Here is a 23,996-nt window from a genome sequence, read left to right as displayed (position 1 = left end):
TATGCCTTTCACATTTGAGGAGTTCCCTCGATTCCTCATGGATTCCATCATCAGAACTCGAGCTTGACAAAAATGTTTCTTGAGAACCTAACTTGCTTAACAAACATAACGAAGAGGACAAATCGCCAAACGTGAACTATGCGTCATTGAAGAGTTCCGTTCTGAAAAAAGAATTTTCAAAATCGGTCCAGAAATGACGGAGTTATGGAGTAACAAACATAAAAAAAAAAACATACCACCGAATTGAGAACCTCCTCCTTTGAAATCTTGAAGTCGGTTAAAAATAAACATTTTAGGCACTACATGACTAATAAGACCGTTATTTGCGAATATCATTCTCAACCTTCTACTTCTAATGGTGTTTGAGAAAACTGCCTTTGACATTCGATTGACATGACATTTTGTGACGAAATTTTTCAGAACATATTAAACTGTCTCATGATAAAACTACTTACTCATAATAAGAAACGGCTTGCATCAGACAGTCTCTCACTTCCTGCGGGAAATGTCCTGGATCGTTTTGTCCGGCTCGTCCCAGTTGCTTGCCTTGTGCGTGGTACACGTTGCCCAGGTTATACAAGGCGCGGCCTTCGCTTAGCCGATCTCCGAGAGAACGGGATATCTCCAGGTGACGTTTGCAGCATTGGATGGCTTCAGAGAATTTCCCCATCACTTTTAGTGTATTTCCTAGATTGCCTGATGCCTTGGCTTCGCCCAGTTTGTCATTCATCGTCCTGTAAATTAAAAATCAATTAAAATGAATTTTAAACACACTTTACAGTCTGACATAGGCTTTAATTCTCAAACTTTAAAATCCGTTTGGGCGGCAAACGGCACGTTACGCAAAAGCATTTGTTATATTAAAACAAAGAAAAATACACCTTATAATCTATCATGTATATACACTCGAAAAACATTAACATGTTTACTAAAGGCGGGATTCCACCAGTGTGCGGCACAAGCATTTTTGAACTGAATTTGCTTGTGCCGCAAGTGCCGCACATTAGTGGAATCCCGCCTTAACACGAACATTTTTGTAACACCATATTCTTGATCATTCATTCATTTAAGCAATGCAGTAACCTGTAATACCATACATACATATAATAACGTCATTAACACCTTGTGCTCATTTAATCATAGAGCGGCGTCCTATAGGCTAGCCTTGGCGAATGGAACCGGCGATCCTTGGTTTCCCGATAACGGTAATCGATTTGATGTTATAGACAATATAGACATACCTAGCTAAAGTCAAGTCATGTTTATGGTACTGCATCGCTTTGTTGTAGTCTCCTAGGTAGAAGTAAGCGTTGCCAAGCTGGCTGTAGATGGCGCTGAGGGTGCGCAGGTCGTCGGTGCCGGCCTGGATAGCGGCCTGGAAGAAGGCCACGCCCGCGCGGCAGTCGCCGGCCTTGCACAGCCGCTCGCCTTCCAGCGCCAGCTCCAGGCACATTGAACCCCCATCGCAGCTCTGAACAACAAGTAAACATTCCAAATCAAAATTCAAAGTTAACAAAAATAAAAACCTGTCAAGTGCGAGTCGGACTCGTTCCGTACTTTTTAGTATTTGTTATTATAGGTATAGCGGCAACAGAAATATATCATCTGTGAAAATTTCAACTGTCTAGCTATCACGGCTCATTAGATACAGCCTGGTGACAGACAGACGGACAGCGGAGTCTTAGTAATAGGGTCCGGTTTTTACCCTTTGGGTACGGAACCCTAAAAACGGTCAAGAGCATGTCAGGCCATGCTACGTGTTCTGATATAGCCCATCAGTTAAACTAGGCAGACTAGGAAGAGGTTTATTGTTATTGTAGATATTAGTGTAGCAAACAAAAGGGAGTATCTTTGTAGCACTTCAGTCTTGCAGTCTTTTTACTGCGAAAACTCAAAAGCGGCTATTCCTACACCATCCGCTCGGTGTACCCCTTACATTTCATTAAAGTGTCAAAAGGGCCTCTACATGATGGCTTCGGTTCCGCGCACGCCTCCCAAAGGTCGGGAATACCATTGTTCCGTGATGGGAAAGACATACAATAATAAATTATAATGCGGTTTGCGGTTAGCTTGTGGCGAGCTGTTGGGGAGTAACGACCCCACGGACCCGAGTAGGTACTCCCGAGAGTCGCTCACACCGGTGTTGCTCCTAGTCGTCTTCACGGCGGCAGTTTCAGGGGTCCATCTAGTGACGATAGGCTGCCTGCCTCGATAACTAGTGAAAACACTGTTATGGCAGGTGCCCGGACGTATTTTCAACTGTGAACAAGTTCCAGCAGGCGTTCTACATGACGTTAAAGCTCTCCAAGGGGGCCTCTACGTGTTGGATCTATATATCCCCACGCAAGCCTATTTAAAGACTGGGATTTATAGGCCCGTGAAATCCAAGGAAATAAATAATAATAAATATTCATTATAGTAATTAATAATAATAGTAATAAGCCCGCAGGGCAGCTTGTGGCGAGCTGTTGGGGAGTGACGACCCCACGGACCCGAGTGCTCCAGAGAGTCGGTCAGGGTCTCCGTCTCCGGCGTGTCTTCGTCGGTCGGAGTGGACCCCAAGGGGACCCCAGGACTCTTAGCTCTGGCTTGCCTTTATTGGCCGTCCAGAGGGGAGTCGTAAGAGCTATATGCTCCAGGGATGGAAGTGAAAGATGCATAGGACGCGAGTTGGCACAGTGGCTGGTAACAGCCACTGGGTAGAAAGCGGCGCACACCTCTCGACACCCCTGAGCCGCTCACACCGGTGTTGCTCCTGGTCGTCTTTACGACGGCAGTTTCAGGGGCCCATCTAGTCGGCGGCGAGTCACCGCCTGCCTCGATAACGTGTACAGACATTGTTATGGCAGGTGTCCGGACCTCTCAGCAATAGCCCAATCTTTTGACCAGCCAAACTTCAATCCATAAACCGGTATACTGTTCACTTTTTCTACAATAGTCCCAATGCCTGCTGCGACCGGTTCATGGGTGTCTATTGTTGCACCTGTGAACGGGTTCCAGCAGGCATTCTACATGACATTAAAGCTCTCCAAGGGGCGTCTACGTGTTGGATCTATATCCCCACGCAAGCCTATCAAAAGACGCGGATTTATAGGCCCGTGAAATCCAGAAGGAGATACAAATAGTAATAATAATAGTATTAATAATAATAGTAATTATAGTAAAATGATATTAAAGACTCCCTATTCCGTTTTGTTTGACAGACCTATCCAATAACCAAACCTCGATATGAATGTTGCAATTCATTCAAAATTAGAGTTGGCAAAAGTGGGTCAGAATTCTTTTCGTTGTCTTGTTGTCACCCTACTATTTTTGTCTTTTATCAAATAGATAAAAAAAGTTGAGTGCTATTGCATGTCTTTCTAGCTGAAGATTTAATTTACCTTAAGAAAAATTAAATACTAAATTTCACCCCATACAAAAAGCTCCACTCCGTCACATTTTTTGGGGACAAAAAACAAGACAACGAAAAGAATTTTGACCAATCTACTGAAATTCACCATTGGTGCTCACCTTCGCGCAAGTAAATTAATAATTTAACCAAGAAATAAATAGCCATTCAATTCACAATAAAAGGAGTGCGTAAAAATACTTAAAACTAAAAAAAAAAAACTAAAATAACCTATCTTTGCCACCTGACCTGCCTTATCATTTTTTTATTATGAAAATTATACTAAAACTTATTCCGCTCATGGATCCCAAGACAAATTTTTATAGTGGAATTATGATTTAATGCTAGTTAAGGCAGTTCTGTATTCTGTTCTTATGTTAAATGCAAATGTAGGGTACGTATTTTTGCTAACCCTTATTTTGAATGAACTGCAACTGCAACATTGATAATGGGGTTTGCCAATGCCAATGACACTCCATCCAGGTTACAAGCGAAATTAAATCATCCATACTTAGTGTGTATTGTGTATGGGAGTTACGAAACAAAATTGTGATTGATATACAATGCAATAAACCATGCCTAATTGCAGATTTCCGTCACCAATGATATACACCTAGATATTTTTCTAGCAGGAACAACATTTGCTTAGTGCTTGCCACAATAAAAATATCGACAATCCTGTTATCGATAAGTACATACTACTTCAACGACTAGAAGTACATACAACCACAGACTTATATCGGCTACCTGCCTAGAGGCCGCGTGCCACCGATCTTGTACAAATTGAACGTAATCGGTACACTTTTGATCCAATTTATTTTTATACTTTGCAATGAATAGTTCTTTATTATAGAGCAGCCTACATGAAACTTTCAGGGTGTATTGTCTTTTTTGTTTATCTTGATGGTAGTATAAAATTTGGAATATCGCACGCATAGATTTTATAAAAAAAGTGTTACAAAAATATTTAAGGCAGGGTAAGTTTATCAAGTCAATGTTCTCAAAAACATTCTACTGAAGTCACGTTTTATTTGTTCATAGTTGGGCATGTTCGCTGACGTAGGTACAAATCACTGTACTTGCGGCATGTACTTCATTATAAGTCTGTGAGGAAAACATGCAGTATAGCTATTTAAAAATATTCACATAAAATATCCAATTCATCGAAGTGATGATAAAGAAGCAATATCGTAATACATATTTCATTTAATTCCTCTACTTATTACATTGACCACGTAAAACGTTCATCAAACTTTTTATATTCATAGACGTTATTCATTAAAAAAGCAAATAATTATTGACATTCAATGTCACGTTTATTGACATTGCAAGGCAAATATATTGTTAACACAAGACTGAATACGAAAAAATGCCACCCAGAAAAACGTCCCGAGAAGAGAAAATACCTATATATAACAATTTGAAAGACAATTTCGGTGTGTGTGTATCATGGAGTGACTTATGGGAGAATTAATTCAGTGACACGAAGAAAGAAAGTTACGAAAGTAAATCTAAATTGTTTTCTGAAGTGTGTAAAATATAATTAAATTAATAGTTTTGTTATTATCATGTATTTTTTAACGCACTCTATTACCCTATATTTGGCTTTGTATTACCTCTATGACGTTAAAGTGGTACTTATCGATAGCAGGACTGTCGATGTTTTTATTTTGTCAGTCACTTACAAGAAATCGTTCGTGCTAGAAAAATATGTAGGTGTTAGATAACTGACTGAGAAAAAAAACAAGTTGAACTAGACCTATTAACAGTATTAACCCATTCAGCGCTAATCACGACACATTGTCACATTGCTGTTCTATGGGGCATTTTCACGACATACAGGAAAACCCATTTTAACGGAACGCCGTAGCGCTACGACCATAGCTCAGCGGTGAATCTGTTAAGCGGGTTTTACTGTACAGCAATAAGCAGACTAAAGTGAGATAATGGAGTTAATATTAACATTGAAATTAAAGTCTAATCCTCATTTGCATTCAGTTATTTTAACATATTTTCTTCCTGCAATGATTTTGTGTAATGTTATATATTTTATGGTGAGCTTGTGTTCCAAAAATTGTTGTTTAAGTAAAGGTAACAAAATAAATTCGCGATAGACCCGTTTCTAAATGTGATTTAATATGTGTTTAAACCGCGAAAGTTTTAAATGTTATAATTTGAATAAGTCCATAATTATTACTAATTATAATACTCTCTTGTTACCTACAGATAAATATATCGCAACAATATATCAATGTATGATTTTCTTAGGTAATTGAGTTAAAATATAGCAATATAACAATAAATAGATTTTATTCATAATTTAAGTAGAAAGGAATGCTTATTAAGGATGTTTATTAGACATTTCAGGGCGAAATTACTGAATGAGAATGAGGATGAGTATGACTAATTTTAATGTTAATACATTAGAGTTTTGAATGATTCACGGTTAGTTTCACTAGACTTATATTGACCGGGATATAGACCGTGATTACCTTTTGTATTATTTGTGAGCTCCCGATATTTCGACGCAGTTACATGCATCATGTTCACGGGTGACTGAAGATAGCGGGTGGGTGTCAAAGTTGTGTAGACAGCGCTCTGTCTACCCTCATTCTTGCGCGTCGGCTGCGTTCACTTTCAACGTTACCAACGGTCGCATTCACACTTGTTGGTCCGGTCGCGTTCACACTCGTTGGTCTGTCCAAACACACTACACTCACGGTGTCACTACGCGTGTTTGATTCGGATATCACTGGTTTTTTACACAAACAAATCACAGGATTCCACACATTTGACAGTTTAAACCCATCTTCACGATTAAAATTTTTGTATTTGTGAATTTCAACGGCTTCTCTTACCAATCTTGGTATATAGTGGCGTTCTGTCGAAATGACCTTGGGACTATGCAACTCGATCCAGTGATTTGTACCCGACTCAAGGAGATGCTGAGCAATAGCTGACTTGCGAACGTCATTGTTCTTGACCGCAGCAATGTGTTCTTTAATTCTGCAGGCAATAGTGCGTTTGGTCTGCCCAATGTACGAACTACCGCAGCTGCACTCAACTTTGTATACACCAGGTTTTTCCAGGGGAAAATTGTCTTTGGGCGACCGCAGAAATTGTGCAATTTTCCTGTGCGGGGTGAAGATAGTTTTTACAGAGTAGTTATTTAGTATTTTTGATATCTTGTCTGTCACACCCTTGACGTACGGCATAAACGCTGGCTGTCTCTCAACGCGATGAGTAAGGCGCTTGGTTTTTGTGTCCCGCTTGTCCATGTTAACTCTGTAGCCATTCATCCTCAGGACACTCTGAACATGGTTCAGCTCCTGGTTAAGATGTAGCGAGTCACACAGAGCGTGTGCTCGATGCACAACCGAGTTTAACTGTCTGGGATGATGGTGCGAGCTCGCGTGTAAATAGCGGTCCGTGTGAGTCGGTTTCCTATAGACTGAGTGTCCCAGCATGCCACAACCTGTAACATTCAGTCTCACATCCAGAAACGCAATACTCCTTTCTTGTTCCATTTCCAATGTAAACGACATAGATCGGTGCATGCTATTAAGGTGTCCTAGCATCGGTTCAGCTTCCTGTTTACCACCCTTAATTATGCAGAACACATCATCCACGTACCTCTTCCAAATTTTAACGGGAACTGGGGGCGCAGAAAGGGCTAGGTGCTCAAAGTGTTCCATCCAAATGTTAGCCACCACTGGAGCCACCGGACTGCCCATCGCTACTCCCTCTGCCTGTATATAATATTGCCCGCGAAACAGAAAGTAATTTGTAGTGAGGCAGTGTTCAAGGAGCCTAACGTATTCTATTGGCATGCCGTTCTCCTGGATCTTGTTTCTTACTACCTCAATGCTATCAATTACAGGTACGTTAGTGAACAATGACTCTACGTCAAAACTGACCATCACTTCATCAGGTTCAATCCTAACGTCCTGTACGATCTCAATAAAATGGCGAGAGTCCTTCACGTACGATTCCGTCTGCCCAACCAACTGTTGCAGCACCTTTGCGACGTGTTTTGCTAAGTCGTACGTAGGAGAATCAATCTGACTTACAATAGGCCGTAAAGGAGAATTCATCTTATGTATTTTAGGCAAACCATATATTTTGGGCGGCAGCACATTTCGGGGTCGCAAAAGAAACTTCACTGTATCCTCGCTTAACACCTGTTCACACTCCTTGACTAGTGTCAATGTAGAGCGATTGTACCGGGCTGTAGGGTTGTAATTTATTTTCTTGTACGTAGCCTCGTCACTAAGTAGTCCATTAATTTTGCTCTCATAATCACTGACATCCATAATTACTGTGGCATTGCCCTTGTCCGCCTTCAAGGTCAAAATGTCAGGATTAGACCGCAAATCATGCAGAGCTTCCCATTCCTCCTTATTAAAATTACTCCGAGGAGGTTTTGCATGTCTCAGAACTACAGCAACATCTTGGCGCAATGAGTCAGCATCGTGAGGTGGGATCTTATTGCGTCTGATTACCTCTTCAGTGCTCCCAATCACCTCTTCAAACGGTATACGTTTCGGGGTCGGAGCAAAATTTAAACCCTTCTTAAGTACACTAAGAGTAGGGTCTGTCAACTCAGTGCTGGATAAATTGATAACTGTTCGAGTTTCATGCGAGTTATCATAGTAGTCAGTATTACCCAACTTAGGAGCGACTAACTTCTCAAATTTACGTTGATGTTTGTTCGCGCTTAATTCACGTGACCTTTGAGCGCTCATATACGTAATTCGATCACATATGTCAAAATCATCTCTTGACAGCACAACACTACACTTAAGATGTAAATTGTATGACTCACACTGCACTTTGTCTAATAGGTACCGACAATTACGAATTGCCCGTCGCAACAACTTTACACTCGCATTCTGCAGAATGTTCGCGGAACCAGGAATGTCCGGGCGAGGTTTTATTCGCATACACACGGGTATTACTTTAGCATCACGACATTTTGTTAAAAAGTTAAGTTAAGCGAGGATACAGTGAAGTTTCTTTTGCGACCCCGAAATGTGCTGCCGCCCAAAATATATGGTTTGCCTAAAATACATAAGATTAATTCTCCTTTACGGCCTATTGTAAGTCAGATTGATTCTCCTACGTACGACTTAGCAAAACACGTCGCAAAGGTGCTGCAACAGTTGGTTGGGCAGACGGAATCGTACGTGAAGGACTCTCGCCATTTTATTGAGATCGTACAGGACGTTAGGATTGAACCTGATGAAGTGATGGTCAGTTTTGACGTAGAGTCATTGTTCACTAACGTACCTGTAATTGATAGCATTGAGTAAGAAACAAGATCCAGGAGAACGGCATGCCAATAGGATACGTAAGGCTCCTTGAACACTGCCTCACTACAAATTACTTTCTGTTTCTATATTATATACAGGCAGAGGGAGTAGCGATGGGCAGTCCGGTGGCTCCAGTGGTGGCTAACATTTGGATGGAACACTTTGAGCACCTAGCCCTTTCTGCGCCCCCAGTTCCCGTTAAAATTTGGAAGAGGTACGTGGATGATGTGTTCTGCATAATTAAGGGTGGTAAACAGGAAGCTGAACTGATGCTAGGACACCTTAATAGCATGCACCGATCTATGTCGTTTACATTGGAAATGGAACAAGAAAGGAGTATTGCGTTTCTGGATGTGAGACTGAATGTTACAGGTTGTGGCATGCTGGGACACTCAGTCTATAGGAAACCGACTCACACGGACCGCTATTTACACGCGAGCTCGCACCATCATCCCAGACAGTTAAACTCGGTTGTGGCATCACTGACTAATCGAGCACACGCTCTGTGTGACTCGCTACATCTAAACCAGGAGCTGAACCATGTTCAGAGTGTCCTGAGGATGAATGGCTACATAGTTAATATGGACAAGCGGGACACAAAAACCAAGCGCCTTACTCATCGCGTTGAGAGACAGCCAGCGTTTATGCCGTACGTCAAGGGTGTGACAGACAAGATATCAAAAATACTAAATAACTACTCTGTAAAAACTATCTTCACCCCGCACAGGAAAATTGCACAATTTCTGCGGTCGCCCAAAGACAATTTTCCCCTGGAAAAACCTGGTGTATACAAAGTTGAGTGCAGCTGCGGTAGTTCGTACATTGGGCAGACCAAACGCACTATTGCCTGCAGAATTAAAGAACACATTGCTGCGGTCAAGAACAATGACGTTCGCAAGTCAGCTATTGCTCAGCATCTCCTTGAGTCGGGTACAAATCACTGGATCGAGTTGCATAGTCCCAAGGTCATTTCGACAGAACGCCACTATATACCAAGATTGGTAAGAGAAGCCGTTGAAATTCACAAAACAAAAATTTTAATCGTGAAGATGGATTTAAACTGTCAAATGTGTGGAATCCTGTGATTTGTTTGTGTAAAAAACCAGTGATATCCGAATCAAACACGCGTAGTGACACCGTGAGTGTAGTGTGTTTGGACAGACCAACGAGTGTGAACGCGACCGGACCAACAAGTGTGAATGCGACCGTTGGTAACGTTGAAAGTGAACGCAGCCGACGCGCAAGAATGAGGGTAGACAGAGCGACAATAAAATAAACACGTGTCATCTTGATGAGTACGATGTGGATGACACATGTCTGACATGTTTGTCAAACATCATTTTTAGTACTTTATCGGGAAATAATCAAAAAACTAAGAGCTTATTGCAAATCTGTAGCATGAGACGAATCCAATGACATTTATTTATTAAAATCGAACCATAACTGTAAATCTGATAGCCAGAACAGCCGTCAATGGTCGGTCGTTTAGATTTTTTTGCCGTTTTTAAAGATAATAATGGTACGGCACCCTACGTGCGCGAGTCCGACTCGCACTTGGCCGGTTTTTTACATTTAGTCAATATGCATATGTAGTGACACGGAACCTTTCGATCACGAGTCCAACTCGCACTTGACCGTTCTCCACATTTTAAATAGGTATGCGAAAAAAGTTTGTATATATCAACATTTTTAAAATGAAAACAACCTAGCAATTTAGAGTATTGACATAATAGTCCCCTTAAAAGTTGACACAATATAGTTAACATATTGTGTCATTCAATGTCAACAAACTGTAAAATCATTTTTGTATTTTCGTACCATGGATGTAAGTAAAATGTTTCGTACATGTTTTAAGTGTTGCGGATATTATGTTGCCCTCAAAAATAACATTTCATCATGCTGAACAACTTACTACAGGTTTGAGTGCAAACTCACAAATTAACTTAACTTTTTCAAATTAATTTTTCAGTACTTTTTCAGAAAAAAATTAAAAATCCAGGAGTTTTATGCAACTCTCCAGCATGAGACGAATTTAATGACATATCATTTATCAAAATCGGACCATAACTGTAGATCTGATGGGATGAACAAAAATCGGCCTCGCGTAATATATATATAGATAGATGCCCTTTTACCAAGTTTCAAGCTCCTACCTTAAAATAAAACTAGTACCACATATAAACTTACATCCCCTTTTTAACCCCCTTCCCTTAGGGGTTGAAGTTCTAAGAACGTTGAAACAACTGTTTTTGTTAGCCTAAACAATGCTTTTCTAAGAAGTTTCAAAGCATTTGTAATAGATTAAAATTTTCAACCCCTTTTTAACCCTTTTAAGAGATGAATATTTAAAAACGCTTAAATTACTTTACTTGTATCCTAATAATATGCCTTTATACAAAGATTGAAGTGTCACACTCAAAAAAAGGTTTGATCTCCATACATATTTTAAACCCATTTTTGACCACCTTGGGGGATGAATTTTCAAAAATTCTGAAATTAGTTATCTTCTCTTTTCATTAAATATCTTTCTGCGAAGTTTCAAGTACCTGGCTTAAAATAAAATTAGGACCCCTACAAACTTTCAACCCCTTTAGGGGATGAATTTTTAAAAACCGGCCAAGTGCGAGTCGGACTCGCGCATGAAGGATTCCGTACCATTACGCAAAAAACGTCAAAAATATCACGTTTGTTGTATGGGAGCCCCAATTAAATATTTATTTTATTCTGTTTTTAGTATTTGTTGTTATAGCGGCAACAGAAATATATCATCTGTGATAATTTCAATTGTATAGCTATCACGGTTCATGAGATACAGCCTAGTGACAGACGGACAGACAGACAGACAGACAGCGGAGTCTTAGTAATAGGGTCACGTTTTTACCCTTTGGGTAAGGAACCCTAAAAACGCTGAAATTACTTTTCTTGTATTGTAATAACATGAGTTTATACAAATATTCAAGTCCCAGCACTCAAAAAAATGTTTGATCTTCATACTAATTTTTAACCCCTTTGCACCACCTTAAGGGGTGAATTTTCAAAAACGCTGAAATCAGTTTTCTTCTTTTTTAGTGAAATACTTTTTTACGAAGTTTCAAAATTCCTAGCTTAAAATAAAATTGGAACCCTATACAAACTTTCAACCCCTTATTAACCCTTTTAAGGGATGAATTATAAAAATCTCTGAAATTACTTTTCTTGTATTCTAATAATTCAAATAATTCAACAAAGATTCAAGTACCACACTCCAAAAAGTATTTGATCTCCATACAAACTTTCAAACCCTTTTTCACCACCTTGGGGGATGCATTTTTAAAAACGCTGAAATTGGTTTTCTTCTCTTTTAATAAAATGCTTTTTTACTAAGTTTTAAATTCCTAGCTTAAATAAAATTGGAATCCTATACAAACTTTTACCCCCTTTTTAACCCTGTTAGGGGATGAATTTTAAAAAACGCTGAAATTACTTTCCTGTATTCTAATAATATGCCCATTTACAAAGTTTCAAGTCCCGCACTTAAATAATTTTTTAATCTGCATACAAACTTTTAACTTATAACCCCTATTTCACCACCTTAGGGGGATGAATTTTCAAAATCGCTGAAATAACTTTTCTTGTATTCTACTAATATGCCATTGTACAAAGATTGAGTCCCGCACCCACAAACATATTTGATTTCCATACAAACTTTCAACCCCTTTTTCACCACCTTGAGGGATGAATTTTTAAAAACACTGAAATTAGTTTTTTTGTTTTTTTTCATATAATACCTTTTTGCAAAGTTTCAAGTTTCTAGCTTAAAATAAAATTTGAACTCCAAGACAAACTTTCATCCCCTCTTTAACCCCCTTAGGTATTGAATTTCCAAAAACAACAAAATCCCTTTTTATTGTAATCGGCTATTATGCCTTTTCAAGCCAAGAAGTTTCAAAGTGTTTTATAATGGATTCAAACTTTCAACCCCTTTTAACCCTCATACGGGATGAAGTTTAAAAAACGCTGAAATTGCTTTTCCTATATTCTAATAATATGCCCATATACAAAGATTCAAGTCCCGCACTTGAATTTTTTGTTGATCTTCATACAAACTTTCAACCCCCTTTTAACCACCTTAGGGAATGAATTTTCAAAAACGTTGAAATTATTTTTCTTGTATTTTAATAAAATATCTTTTCTTGAAGCTTCAAATTCCTAGCTTAAAATAAAAATTACCCCATACAAACTTTCATCCCCTTTTTAACCCAATTAAGGGTTGAATTTCTTAAAATCCCTTTTTATTTCTTGTACTTGTACACAATATAAATGTAACCTGTTGTGCAAATTTCAACTTTCTAGCTTTTGTGGTTTCGCCTCTGCGTTGATGAGTCAGTCACTAAGTGAGTGACTGAAACTGAATACTAAATTTGTTGGTTTTCAATAAATAATAAAAAATATTAATAATATTTCTTTCTTTAATTAATATAATTATTTAAACTGTTATAAAAAGTTATTTTATTATATACTTACCTATATGTAGTATGTTTAGTATGTAAACACATGTAAATACACTAGTTCTTATTATATATTTAGGTATAGTAGGTACTTAATCGCGGTCGGCAAACTAAAACGATTTCAAAATAGTCATAGTTTTTTGAAATCTGCGCCCCCAAAGAATTAAAAAAAAAAACTATTTGTTAACAAACAGGAAAAACTAACAAACATACAATAATTAAAAGATAACTAAAAAATATTGAACACAATAAAACTATATTCGGTGCAGCACGTTGTGTTTGTCACAGCAAAAGGATTCCTACTCAGCAATATGCTTCGCTTTTTCGAGCAAAGCATTGATATTCTGCCGGACTGCCGATTACAAATAATAAAAACTCGTTTTAACTTGCTGCAACATTTTCAATTTAACCAGTTTATTTCGAACGAAATAAGAACTCTAGAACAAAATGCGAACGAATTGGTGTAAACCGGTCTCTCAAAAGAACTGTTCTTTAACAGGTAACCGCAAACGGCAACGAAATCCTTTTCGTTCTCAGGCGAATGAGCGATAACGGTTTGAGCATTGAGACCGGTTTCCGAGCCCTGGTTATACATGATATTAGATATTCAGATAATGATTTTTTTGTCTTATATGACTAAATGCATGGAGGTCCACCTTTTATAACAAAGTACTTTTTTTTAAATTTACAATTAACATGTTTATATACTTTTGTCTGTAAACAATATGTAACAGCAAATAAAGAAAACCAGTGAATTTATAAATGTAAACAAGACATAATAACCTAATGCATGTAAATAGTGAGATAAATATTCTTGCAGACTAATAATGCCTAGTGCTAGGAGGATTTAACCAAACAGAGACGCCACGTCTGTAATTTGCTGTACAAAAAAGTCTGCCGATTTTTGCGGGATTAACGTCAGTCCATACATTGTGTATGACCATTGGCCAACTATTTTCGACAGAGGGGAATGCCTGTTAATGGCTACTCCGTTTGGTTATATCCTCCTAGGCCTAGTGAGTTCACTCAACAAGTAATCTATCTATCTATCTAGCCCTTTTATTCTGAGCTAGAGTATGTCCCGTAGGTCAGTGTGCCGCTTGGCAAAGGCCTCCTCTAGCTCTTTCCATTGAGGTCTGTCGTGGGCCACTCTTCGCCAAGTAATGCTTTAAAAAAAATAAAACCAGGTCATATTCTCAACTTGTTTACCTACAGCTGTTTTATTACCAGATAACCAGTTTATAAATAAATTAGTAAAATTTACTTGATTCTTACACTGACTGAAGTGTGACTGTGATTATAAATATTTGATGATTTAGAAAATAATTGAATTTTGTATAAATTTTGCAAGTTAATAATAATAATAATAAGCCCGCAGGGCAGCTTGTGGCGAACTGTTGGGGAGTGACGACCCCACGGACCCGAGTGCTCCAGAGAGTCGGTCAGGGTCTCCGTCTCCGGCGTGTCTTCGTCGGTCGGAGTGGACCCCAAGGGGACCCGCATGACTCTCAGCTCTGGCTTGCCTTCATTGGCCGTCCAGAGGGGAGTCGTAAGAGCTATATGCTCCAGGGGTGGAAGTGAAAGATGCATAAGACGCGAGTTGGCACAGTGGCTGTTAACATCAGACACTGGGTAGAAAGCGGCGCACACCTCTCGACACCCCTGAGCCGCTGACACCGGTGTTGCTCCTGGTCGTCTTCACGACGGCAGTTTCAGGGGCCCATCTAGTAAGCGGCAAGTCACCACCTGCCTCGATAACGTGTGTTAGCATTGTTATGGCAGGTGTCCGGACTTCTTTTCAATAGCCCAGTCTCATTATCCACCCGAACTTCAATCCATAGACCGGTATACTGTTCACTTTTTCTACAATAGTCCCAATGCCTGCTGCGACCGGTTCATGGGTGTCTATTGTTGCACCTGTGAACGGGTTCCAGCAGGCGTTCTACATGACATTAAAGCTCTCCAAGGGGCCTCTACGTGTTGGATCTATATCCCCACGCAAGCCTATCAAAAGGCCGGGATTTATAGGCCCGTGAAATCCGAGGAGATACAAATAATAATAATAATAAAAGACGTTTATTCAAGAAGTTGTAACATAGGTTCATAATAAAAGTATACGATAATGCTTACAAACTAATTGAAAGGGAAGGTGGCTCAGCTGATGTCTGTGCCAAAAAGGCTTCGGGGCACAGCAGCCCCAAAGGTTTTCAGCAACGGACGCTGTTATTCTGCCACCGCCGTAATTTTCAAGTTATTATCAGATATTTGGCTATATCTTTAAGACAAAGGTTGAATTATATATTTTTAAAGGACTAAACAAAATGTAACAACTAGTTGGATTGATATGCTTAAATAGGTAACTGTAACCATAATACCTAGTTGGATTGATATGCTTAACTAGGTTACTGTAAATGTAATACCTAGTTGGATTGATATGCTTAAATAGGTAACTGTAACCGTAATACCTGGTTGGATTAATATGCTTAAATAGGTAACTGTAACCGTAATACCTGGTTGGATTAATATGCTTAAATAGGTAACTGTAACCGTAATACCTAGTTGGATTGATATGCTTAACTAGGTTACTGTAAATGTAATACCTAGGTGGATTGATATGCTTAACTAGGTTACTGTAAATGTAATACCTAGTTGGATTGATATGCTTAACTAGGTAACTGTAAATGTAATACCTAGTTGGATTGATATGCTTAACTAGGTAATTGTAAATGTAATACCTAGTTGGATTGATATGCTTAACTAGGTAACTGTAAATTTAATACCTAGTTGGATTGATATGCTTAACTAGGTAACTGTAAAACCCAGTTGGACTGATATGCTTAACTAGGTAACTGTAAATGCCGTAGATTCCAGTCTAAATAAATAGCTTGTACGTACAAAATAACAACAGTGTCAACATCATAATCCAAACGCCTACCTGCATAGTGCACTGAGGGCTGAATCTCGCGGATATAGGCTCTAATAGGTCACTGCTTCCGTATTAGGTCCCCCAAGCTATGACTCACAAAAGACTTCAGAAAATCAACGGAATATTATACCATATTTAATACGAAACAATACCCACTTTCAAATTACTGCCGTGGAAATGACTAATAGTTAATTAAGTTCTTCGAAATGACAAATAGTTACGTTAGCAGTTAGCATCACAATAATACATAATGCTTAGGTACTTACTTGGGCATCTGTCGATAGGTTTTCGGCGCTAGCACTAACAGACATTCTTCTTTTGATAATACTTAAACAGAACAAAACTAAATATATTGATAAATATCTTAATTTACTATCATATTTAGTATTTAATGTATATTTTACTATTAAGGCGTGCGCAATTTACGAACACTGAGCGAACGTTACAAACTTCTGGTAGTTCGGCTCGGCCTCGGCACACCACACCTCACATTAAAAAAATAACACTACAATGCATCTACAATGGCATAACACAACGAACGGACGGGCAACGCACACTCAAGCGAATTTAGCGAATGGCGTGATTGGCGTGTCGTACGCCACAAAAGCTGCGTTCATTGCGGTGCGTTCCATTTAAAAAAAGTGATTGTCTTCTCGATTAATATACTTAAATTTGTTATATTCATACAGCCAAGCTAATTGGAGTTTTTGATGATTGTTATAAGTGGGTGTAAGTAACAAATCTGAATTATAAAATAATAAACAACTTGCTTTGCATCACAGTACTGCCATCTTGTGGCGAATTTTAGTACGATTTTACTTCTGATCACTGGCCACATCAAGATATTTTTTTAGGTTTGTAACCTTTTAGGTTTTTTGGCGCGAATGTTTAAGCGTAGTTTTAATGTTTTATTCGTAAAACTAGTAGGTCTTGGAAATTCGTAATGTTTTACGAATCTTAACCGTTATTTAACGTTTTATGGTTCCGTACTTCCGTACCCTGAAAAGGAAGAACGTAATCGGTCATATAGGGTCACTCCGTCCGTCGGTCACAGCTAATTTGCTCCAAAACTACACCTATAATTTCATATTGTTCTCAACATAAAAAAAAAATAGATTTATCAGTTATTTCATTTCATTTCATTTCATTTATTTCCCACATATAAGCTGACAGTATTTCACCAAAACGCTTACACGGTATACAACAAAAAATAAAAAAAAACTTAAAACTAAACAGTTCACACAATATCTAGACATATTAAGTTGAGGATAACATGTTATTACAAAAATGTCGGCAATATTATCAGTATTGTTAAGTCACAGAACTCATAGATACCAATTATTATACAGAATAAATAAATGTCACTATCAATAAGTCAGTAAAACATAAATAAATAAAAAATAAGTCAATAAAAAAATATAACAATACATTACATTTATGCAGAATCGAGAACAGGCATGACAGCTTTTAGGAAATTGCCTAACTGGTTAGCAAAGATGTCGGCATCCGGGACCTGCATCAGCAGATTATTTATAAGTGCGATGGCCCGGGGTTATGTAGTTTGTATACTTTATATAATATCAAAATTATTTAGTTGTAGATCCATATTTTTTTATGAATTAAGTTTATTTCTAGTGATGGAATTATGGAGGGTAGAGGTATATGCAACGAATACAAATATACGTATTCGCCGAATATTAAAAAAGAAAAGGCAATCTGATTTTTTCATGGCTTATTTCAATATTTTACGTAACCCATGGGTAACGTATCTATGGGTAACGCGTAACTCGCATAAAGATGCGATTTTTAAGGGATACGATTTAAAAATCGCGAAGAAAGTTAATGTACAAATTGAAAGTTTAAATTACAAAATTAAAGCCCGACAAAATTCTATTTGGCCCGTCGTTCGCTACAAACAGAGGCTCATTTCTCGAACGGTATAATAAATATTAGTCTAATATTATTAGTATGTTGCCATGGTAACCAATACGACTTGACAGGGGCCCATTTCTCGAACGGTATTAGACTAATATTATTAGTCCACTAACTGTCAAGTCGTATGAGTTACCATGGCAACACATAATAATATAAGCCCATTTCTCGAACGATATTAGACTAATATTATTAGTGTGTTGCTATGGAAACTCATACGATTTGACAGTTCGAATACGTTCGTTCAATATATAAGTACCTCGAGAAATGGGCCCCGGTCGTGGACTAATAATATTAGTCTAAAGTCTAATACCGTTCCAGAAATGGGCCTCATTTTAGGCGTCATTCATTAATAACGTCATACAAAATGTTGAGTTTTTGGAATTTGTTTTGTTTTGCTGTGACTTAATATGTGGATGACCCCTTACATAATATGGCAATAATGTGCGTACTTTATGTATAGTCGGTATAGTGTGTATTTAGCATCAATATGCCTTATCTGTGCCAGGAAGTGTGCATAAATATTGGGAGCCCGCAGCGTACTACAAATGTAGGCGAACAACATGCGAACGCGACGCGAAGCGATGCGGCGCGGGGTGAATCAATCCTTTGATATCTATAGAAGAGTCCTACTTAGGCGATCTCGTTGCGAACGCGAACGCCGTGGGCCCGCCGCGTTCGCGAGTTGTTTATTACCTTTCGGATCCTCTGATATCAATTTTCATCATGATTAGAATGAATTTTCCGTCGGAATTACCGTTTTCCATTTACAAGCAAAAAACTGAAAAAGAGCAAAAAATTATGCACACCTGGGATTGATCAAACTCGGATTACACACATTTAGGACCAAATGAAGGTATTAAAACTATTTCAAGCTTGCTGGAAATTAATTCTTCGAAAAAATCTAATTTGATTGGCCTACTTAATGCCCGCCAAACATTCGCGGAAGTACAGATGAAGTGCATAATATAACTTCAAACTGGTAAATCCATTAAAAAATTATGCACTACATCTGTATCATCAGTACAGGGTGCCTGGCCAACATGACAATCGTTCGCTCCGTGGCGAACGATACGGTATGGTAGTCTCCCTCTTATCCCTCTATCACTCTTCTATATTAGTGCGACAGTGACAGTTGCGTTTCGTTCACTACGGAGCGTAAACGATTGGTAAGTTGGCTACGCACCCAGTAGTTGCATTGCACCGGCATAGTGACGTTGGCTTAGATCCAATGTTGGTGTGTTAGGGCCCCATATTGGAACCTACTTGCACCCTTGCGATATCTACTCGCAAAAGATCGGAACTTAGCAGCTTGGAAAAAGTTTCGGCCTAATAAAGCATGTCATATTTTTTATTTTATTATGTTTACGGAAAGTTCCGTTTTTGAGCTCGGTCGATGAATTATTGTCACAATTTAGGACTTTGTAATTCTCAATCTTCAACGATAAATCGTGTAAATAAACCTCTAAAGCAAAATCTCAACACTGTTAACACAAACTAATAGGTAATGAAAACTTGAAATTTTATTCAGATACCTATAATAAGTCCCCGGAAAGCTCGGCCGATGTTTAATTTCGCGTCTTTCAAAATGTCAAATGCACAGAAGTTTTGGGGGTTTCAAGTTTGTTTATCGGGAATTTTCACTCCTTATTCATAATTGTGTTAAATCTTTGTCCATCTTTGATTAATCATGGTAAACAATAGATATAGCTCAATGTGAGCTCAATAAATGTTAGTGGTTTAAAAGGGTTTAAAAAAGTGCCAACTATACTCTGATTTGTAATTAAATTCCAATAATTTTTAAGAAAAAAAACCGACTTCAATGGGGGATGCCGTTGAAAGGTTACTTATTGTTGATGAAATGAAAAAGACAGCATCTTTTGCCTAACTAAAAGGAGGTAAAACTATTTTAGTAGCATTTCGTTTCTGTAAGGGTCACAGTTCTAACCTAACCTAACCCAATGTTCTGATAGCAGTTCGGTTCTGTGAGGATCGCAATTCAAAAAAAAGTCCAGGTCCAAGTTTAGGTCTGGGTCTGTCTCGGTTCCTTATGGATCCCATCATCAGAACTCTAGCTTGACAAAAATGTGTTTTGAAAACTTAACTTGCTTAACAAACATAATAATTTTTAAGAAAAAAAAACCGACTTCAATGGGGGCCGCTGAAAGTTCACTTATGGTGCACTCTTAGATTCCAGACAATGAAATGAAAAAGACAGCATCTTTTGCCTAATTATGTAGAAAAGGAGGTAAAACCACCCACTTTTCTAGCAGCATTTCGTTTTTGTAAGGGTCGCAGTTCTAACCTAATCTACTTTTCTGATACCAGTTGTTCTGTGAGAATCGCAGTTCAAAACCCAACCACCCACCTAACCCACTTTTCTAGTAGCATTTCGGGGTCCGGGTCTTGGTCCGGATCAGAGTCCGGGTCCGTGTCCGGCTGTCCGGGTCCAAGTTTGGGTCAGAGTTCGGTCCGGGTCCGGGTCCGGTTGGGGTCCATGTTCAGACCCGGGTCCGGGTCCGTGTCCGGGTCCAAGTTTAGGGCTGGGTCCATAAGGAAGAGAACAAATCGCCAAACGTGGACTGTCATTGAAGAGTTCCATTCTGATCATTATCAGCAGTTTCCACTTCATCAAATGTCACTTTTTTAAATGTAAATGCTGGATTTGTTGATGAAAATACAAAAATCACTATATGTATGCCTTTCACATTTGAGGAGTTCCCTTGGTTCCTCGTGGGTCTCATCATCAGAACTCGAGCTTGACAAAAATATGTCTTAAAAACTTAAGTTGCTTAACAAACATAAAGAAGAGGACAAATCGCCAAACGTAAACTATGCGTCATTAAAGACACTAATACACAATAACACTAGACCCTACTCATAGTGTTGTGTTCCTGCCGGTAAGTAAGGTTGCCAGAGCTCAACGAGGGAGAGGAGTGTTAGGGTCGGCAACGCGCGTGTAATATCTCCGGTGTTGCAGGCGTCCATAGGCTACGGTAACTGCTTACCATCAGGCGAGCCGTATGCTTGATTGCCACCGACGTGGTATAAAAAAATTAAAGATTTCCATTCTGATCATCATCAGCAGTTCCACTTCATCAAATGTCACTTTTTAAAATGGAAGTGCTGGATTTGTTTATAAAAATACAAAAATCACTATATGTATGCCTTTCACATTTGAGGAGTTCCCTCGATTCCTCATGGATCCCATCATCAGAACTCGAGCTTGACAAAAATGTTTCTTGAAAACCTATCTTGCTTAACAAACATAACGAAGAGGACAAATCGCCAAACGTGAACTATGTGTCATTGAAGAGTTCCGTTCTGATCATCATCAGCAGTTCCACTTCAACAAATGTCACTTTTTTTAATGTAAGTGCTTGATTTGTTGATGAAAATACTAAACTCACTATATGTATGCCTTTAACATTTAAGGAGTTCCCTCGATTCCTCATTGATCCCATCATCAGAACTGCTTTTTGGCAAAAGCGGGACCAATCTGTATGTATGTACTTACAATCAAAAAAGAATTTTCAAAATCGGTCCAGAAATGACGGAGTTATGGAGTAATAAACATTAAAAAAAAAACAAAAAAAAACATACAACCGAATTGAAAACCTCCTCCTTTGAAATCTTGAAGTCGGTTAAAAAAGAAGACATATCGCCAAACGTGAACTATGGGTTATTAAAGAGTTCCATTCTGATATTTCTGATCATCATCAGCAGCTCCACTTCATCAAATGTCACTTTTTTAAATGTAAATGCTTGATTTGTTGATAAAAATACTAAAATCACTATATGTATGCCTTTAACATTTGAGGAGTTCCCTCGATTCCTCATGGATCCCATCATCAGAACTGCGTTTTGACGAAAACGGGACCAATCTGTATATATATACTTACAATCAAAAAAATAATTTTTAAAATCGGTCCAGAAATGACGGAGTTACGGATTAACAAACATTTAAAAAAAACAACCGAATTGAGCCTCCTTTTGAAATCTTGTAGTCTGTTAAAAAAACCAACCTCACTCAGATCCTTTTTCTTTCGTACCTAATAAGTAATGGAAAATATGTAAAGAAGTAAACTCAAATTTCCCTTTTGCATACTCTAGCATTTAAAATAAATATAGATGTATCCTTTTAGCTTTGTTTAGTTTCTTAAAACATACGGAAAAGAGAAAAAGTGAGGTTAGATTATTGGAATTTAATTATAAATCAGTAAAATATATGCAAAATTAAACAGGTTGAAAAAATGGCACATTTAGACGTTAAAATACCTTTGTGTATTAATTACGTATTGATTTTATAAAAATAAGCATAGAAGAATTTTGAGATCTCTTTTTCTGGACCTATATACATCTACAGTGGCGCCAACTGGTGAGCACAAAAACGGTAGCCCTCATTGCATCTTCTCATACAAACGAAGTTCCGCTCTTGTAACGAAACTTTGCACATACAATGACATGATTATTATGTATTATAGATATTAACAACATATTACATTATATTTGTATGCTCGTAAGATAATTTCTAAGTTCCTAAAAATTATTATGCAAAATTAATCATTTATTCGTTATTTATTTAATCATAAGAATACTTAGGCGACTCCATACATTTAGTGTGAAATTTGCCACCGGTACTCCGCCCTCTGGTAATTAGTTTATATAGCTCATTTATAAAAGAAACGAAATAGAGCAAAAACAAGTTTTATAACACTTTAAACTCGCGTTTTGTACACAATTAATATCATCACCGGGTCTAACGCATTTATATAAACGAATGTGGGGTAGTTTAGTGTTGTTTACCAATATCTCAATTGACATTTTGCTGGGACATCAGTCTTCTGTAACCACAGCTAGTGCAACCCACGTGCAACCTAGTTGAAACGTCGGAAAAAAGGTAAAATAATGAAATTTAATCGCGTTAGACCCGGTATGGACATTAATTAAAAAAAGTTTTGTATGAAGAACTTAAATTCGCTGTATTTTTTTTTACTATTATTTGTATCTGAAGCTACAAAAACTGATTACAGACATAGATATTCCTTATCCTATTATAAGTACAAAGTTTCGGAGCAATATAGCTAGTCGTTTTAAAATGAGAGCGGAACTACGTGCGGAAGTTCAAGACACTAGTCGCAATTTGACGACTGACAAAATTGTGTCGCGTGCTAAATTACCCGTATCACTAAACAGCAATTAACATGAAAATCTAGTTTCGTGAAAATAGGTACCTACCTATATATCTAATAACAAAGAGAAACCAGCGAATTCCGATGGCCAGAGGAGGGCAGGTTGCAGGGGGCGGGTGAAGGGAGCCTCGTTAGCTATGCAAATACCCGTGCAGGAGCCGTCAATCCGATCACCACGCCCCCGCTACCGCTTGGCGCTTGCGGTAACTAGCTTTATACGAGACTACCGCGTATACTGTCGACCCTACTAGAGTAGAGTAAGTAAACTGGTTTGGGGGTAGGTACACTACACTGCATGTGCTAATAGGGTATTTGACTACTAGTCAAATCAGTTTCTTTTTTCGAACTGTCAAAACGATTTTGTTACTATGGAATTTATATGAAACACTAGCATGTGACGTCACAATCAAATTTCCTACCCTTTATAGTTTTAAAATAAAAATTGTGTCTAAAAATAACAGCTGTGTACGTTCCTCTATTAATCTTCTGGTGCTTTATTTCATGCATGGTGTAAAATAATTTATTTTAAATACAGTAAAATACCCTATTGTAACGATGCGTGTTACGGAGCGTTACACTATCAACCTTCCTACTATTTCTAGTAATTAACATTCTAAATTCCCTTTTCAAAATAAATTCTTCTTGGAATCCCTTTCTCAGTTCAGTACAAAACTTAGATCAGTAAACATCAACATTTTCCTTCATAGTTTTCTAAGTTTATATTTTATATTGTGATATGATCCAAATAGTAAATCC

The 23,996-nt window shown here is 38.1% G+C and overlaps 1 protein-coding gene across 1 annotated transcript in view; it reads right to left on the bottom strand.

Moving 5' to 3' along the window:
* The window catches only part of LOC134754251 (G-protein-signaling modulator 2), a 56,834-nt gene extending 40,181 nt beyond the window's left edge, over positions 1-16,653 (bottom strand). The window contains exons 1-3 of the mRNA XM_063690450.1: positions 16,383-16,653; positions 1,242-1,471; positions 456-734 (exon numbers count right to left, since the gene is read on the bottom strand). Coding sequence (XP_063546520.1) covers positions 456-734; positions 1,242-1,471; positions 16,383-16,427 — 554 coding nt within the window. The 5' untranslated portion in view covers positions 16,428-16,653. The remainder of the gene's footprint in view (positions 1-455; positions 735-1,241; positions 1,472-16,382) is intronic.
* Positions 16,654-23,996: the final 7,343 nt, after the last annotated feature.

Source organism: Cydia strobilella, chromosome Z (genome assembly GCF_947568885.1).
Source record: "Cydia strobilella chromosome Z, ilCydStro3.1, whole genome shotgun sequence".
In the NCBI taxonomy this organism is placed as follows: domain Eukaryota; kingdom Metazoa; phylum Arthropoda; class Insecta; order Lepidoptera; family Tortricidae; genus Cydia; species Cydia strobilella.
Note: the sequence above shows the minus strand (reverse complement) of the source record. Positions and strands in the feature narration are given on the sequence as shown.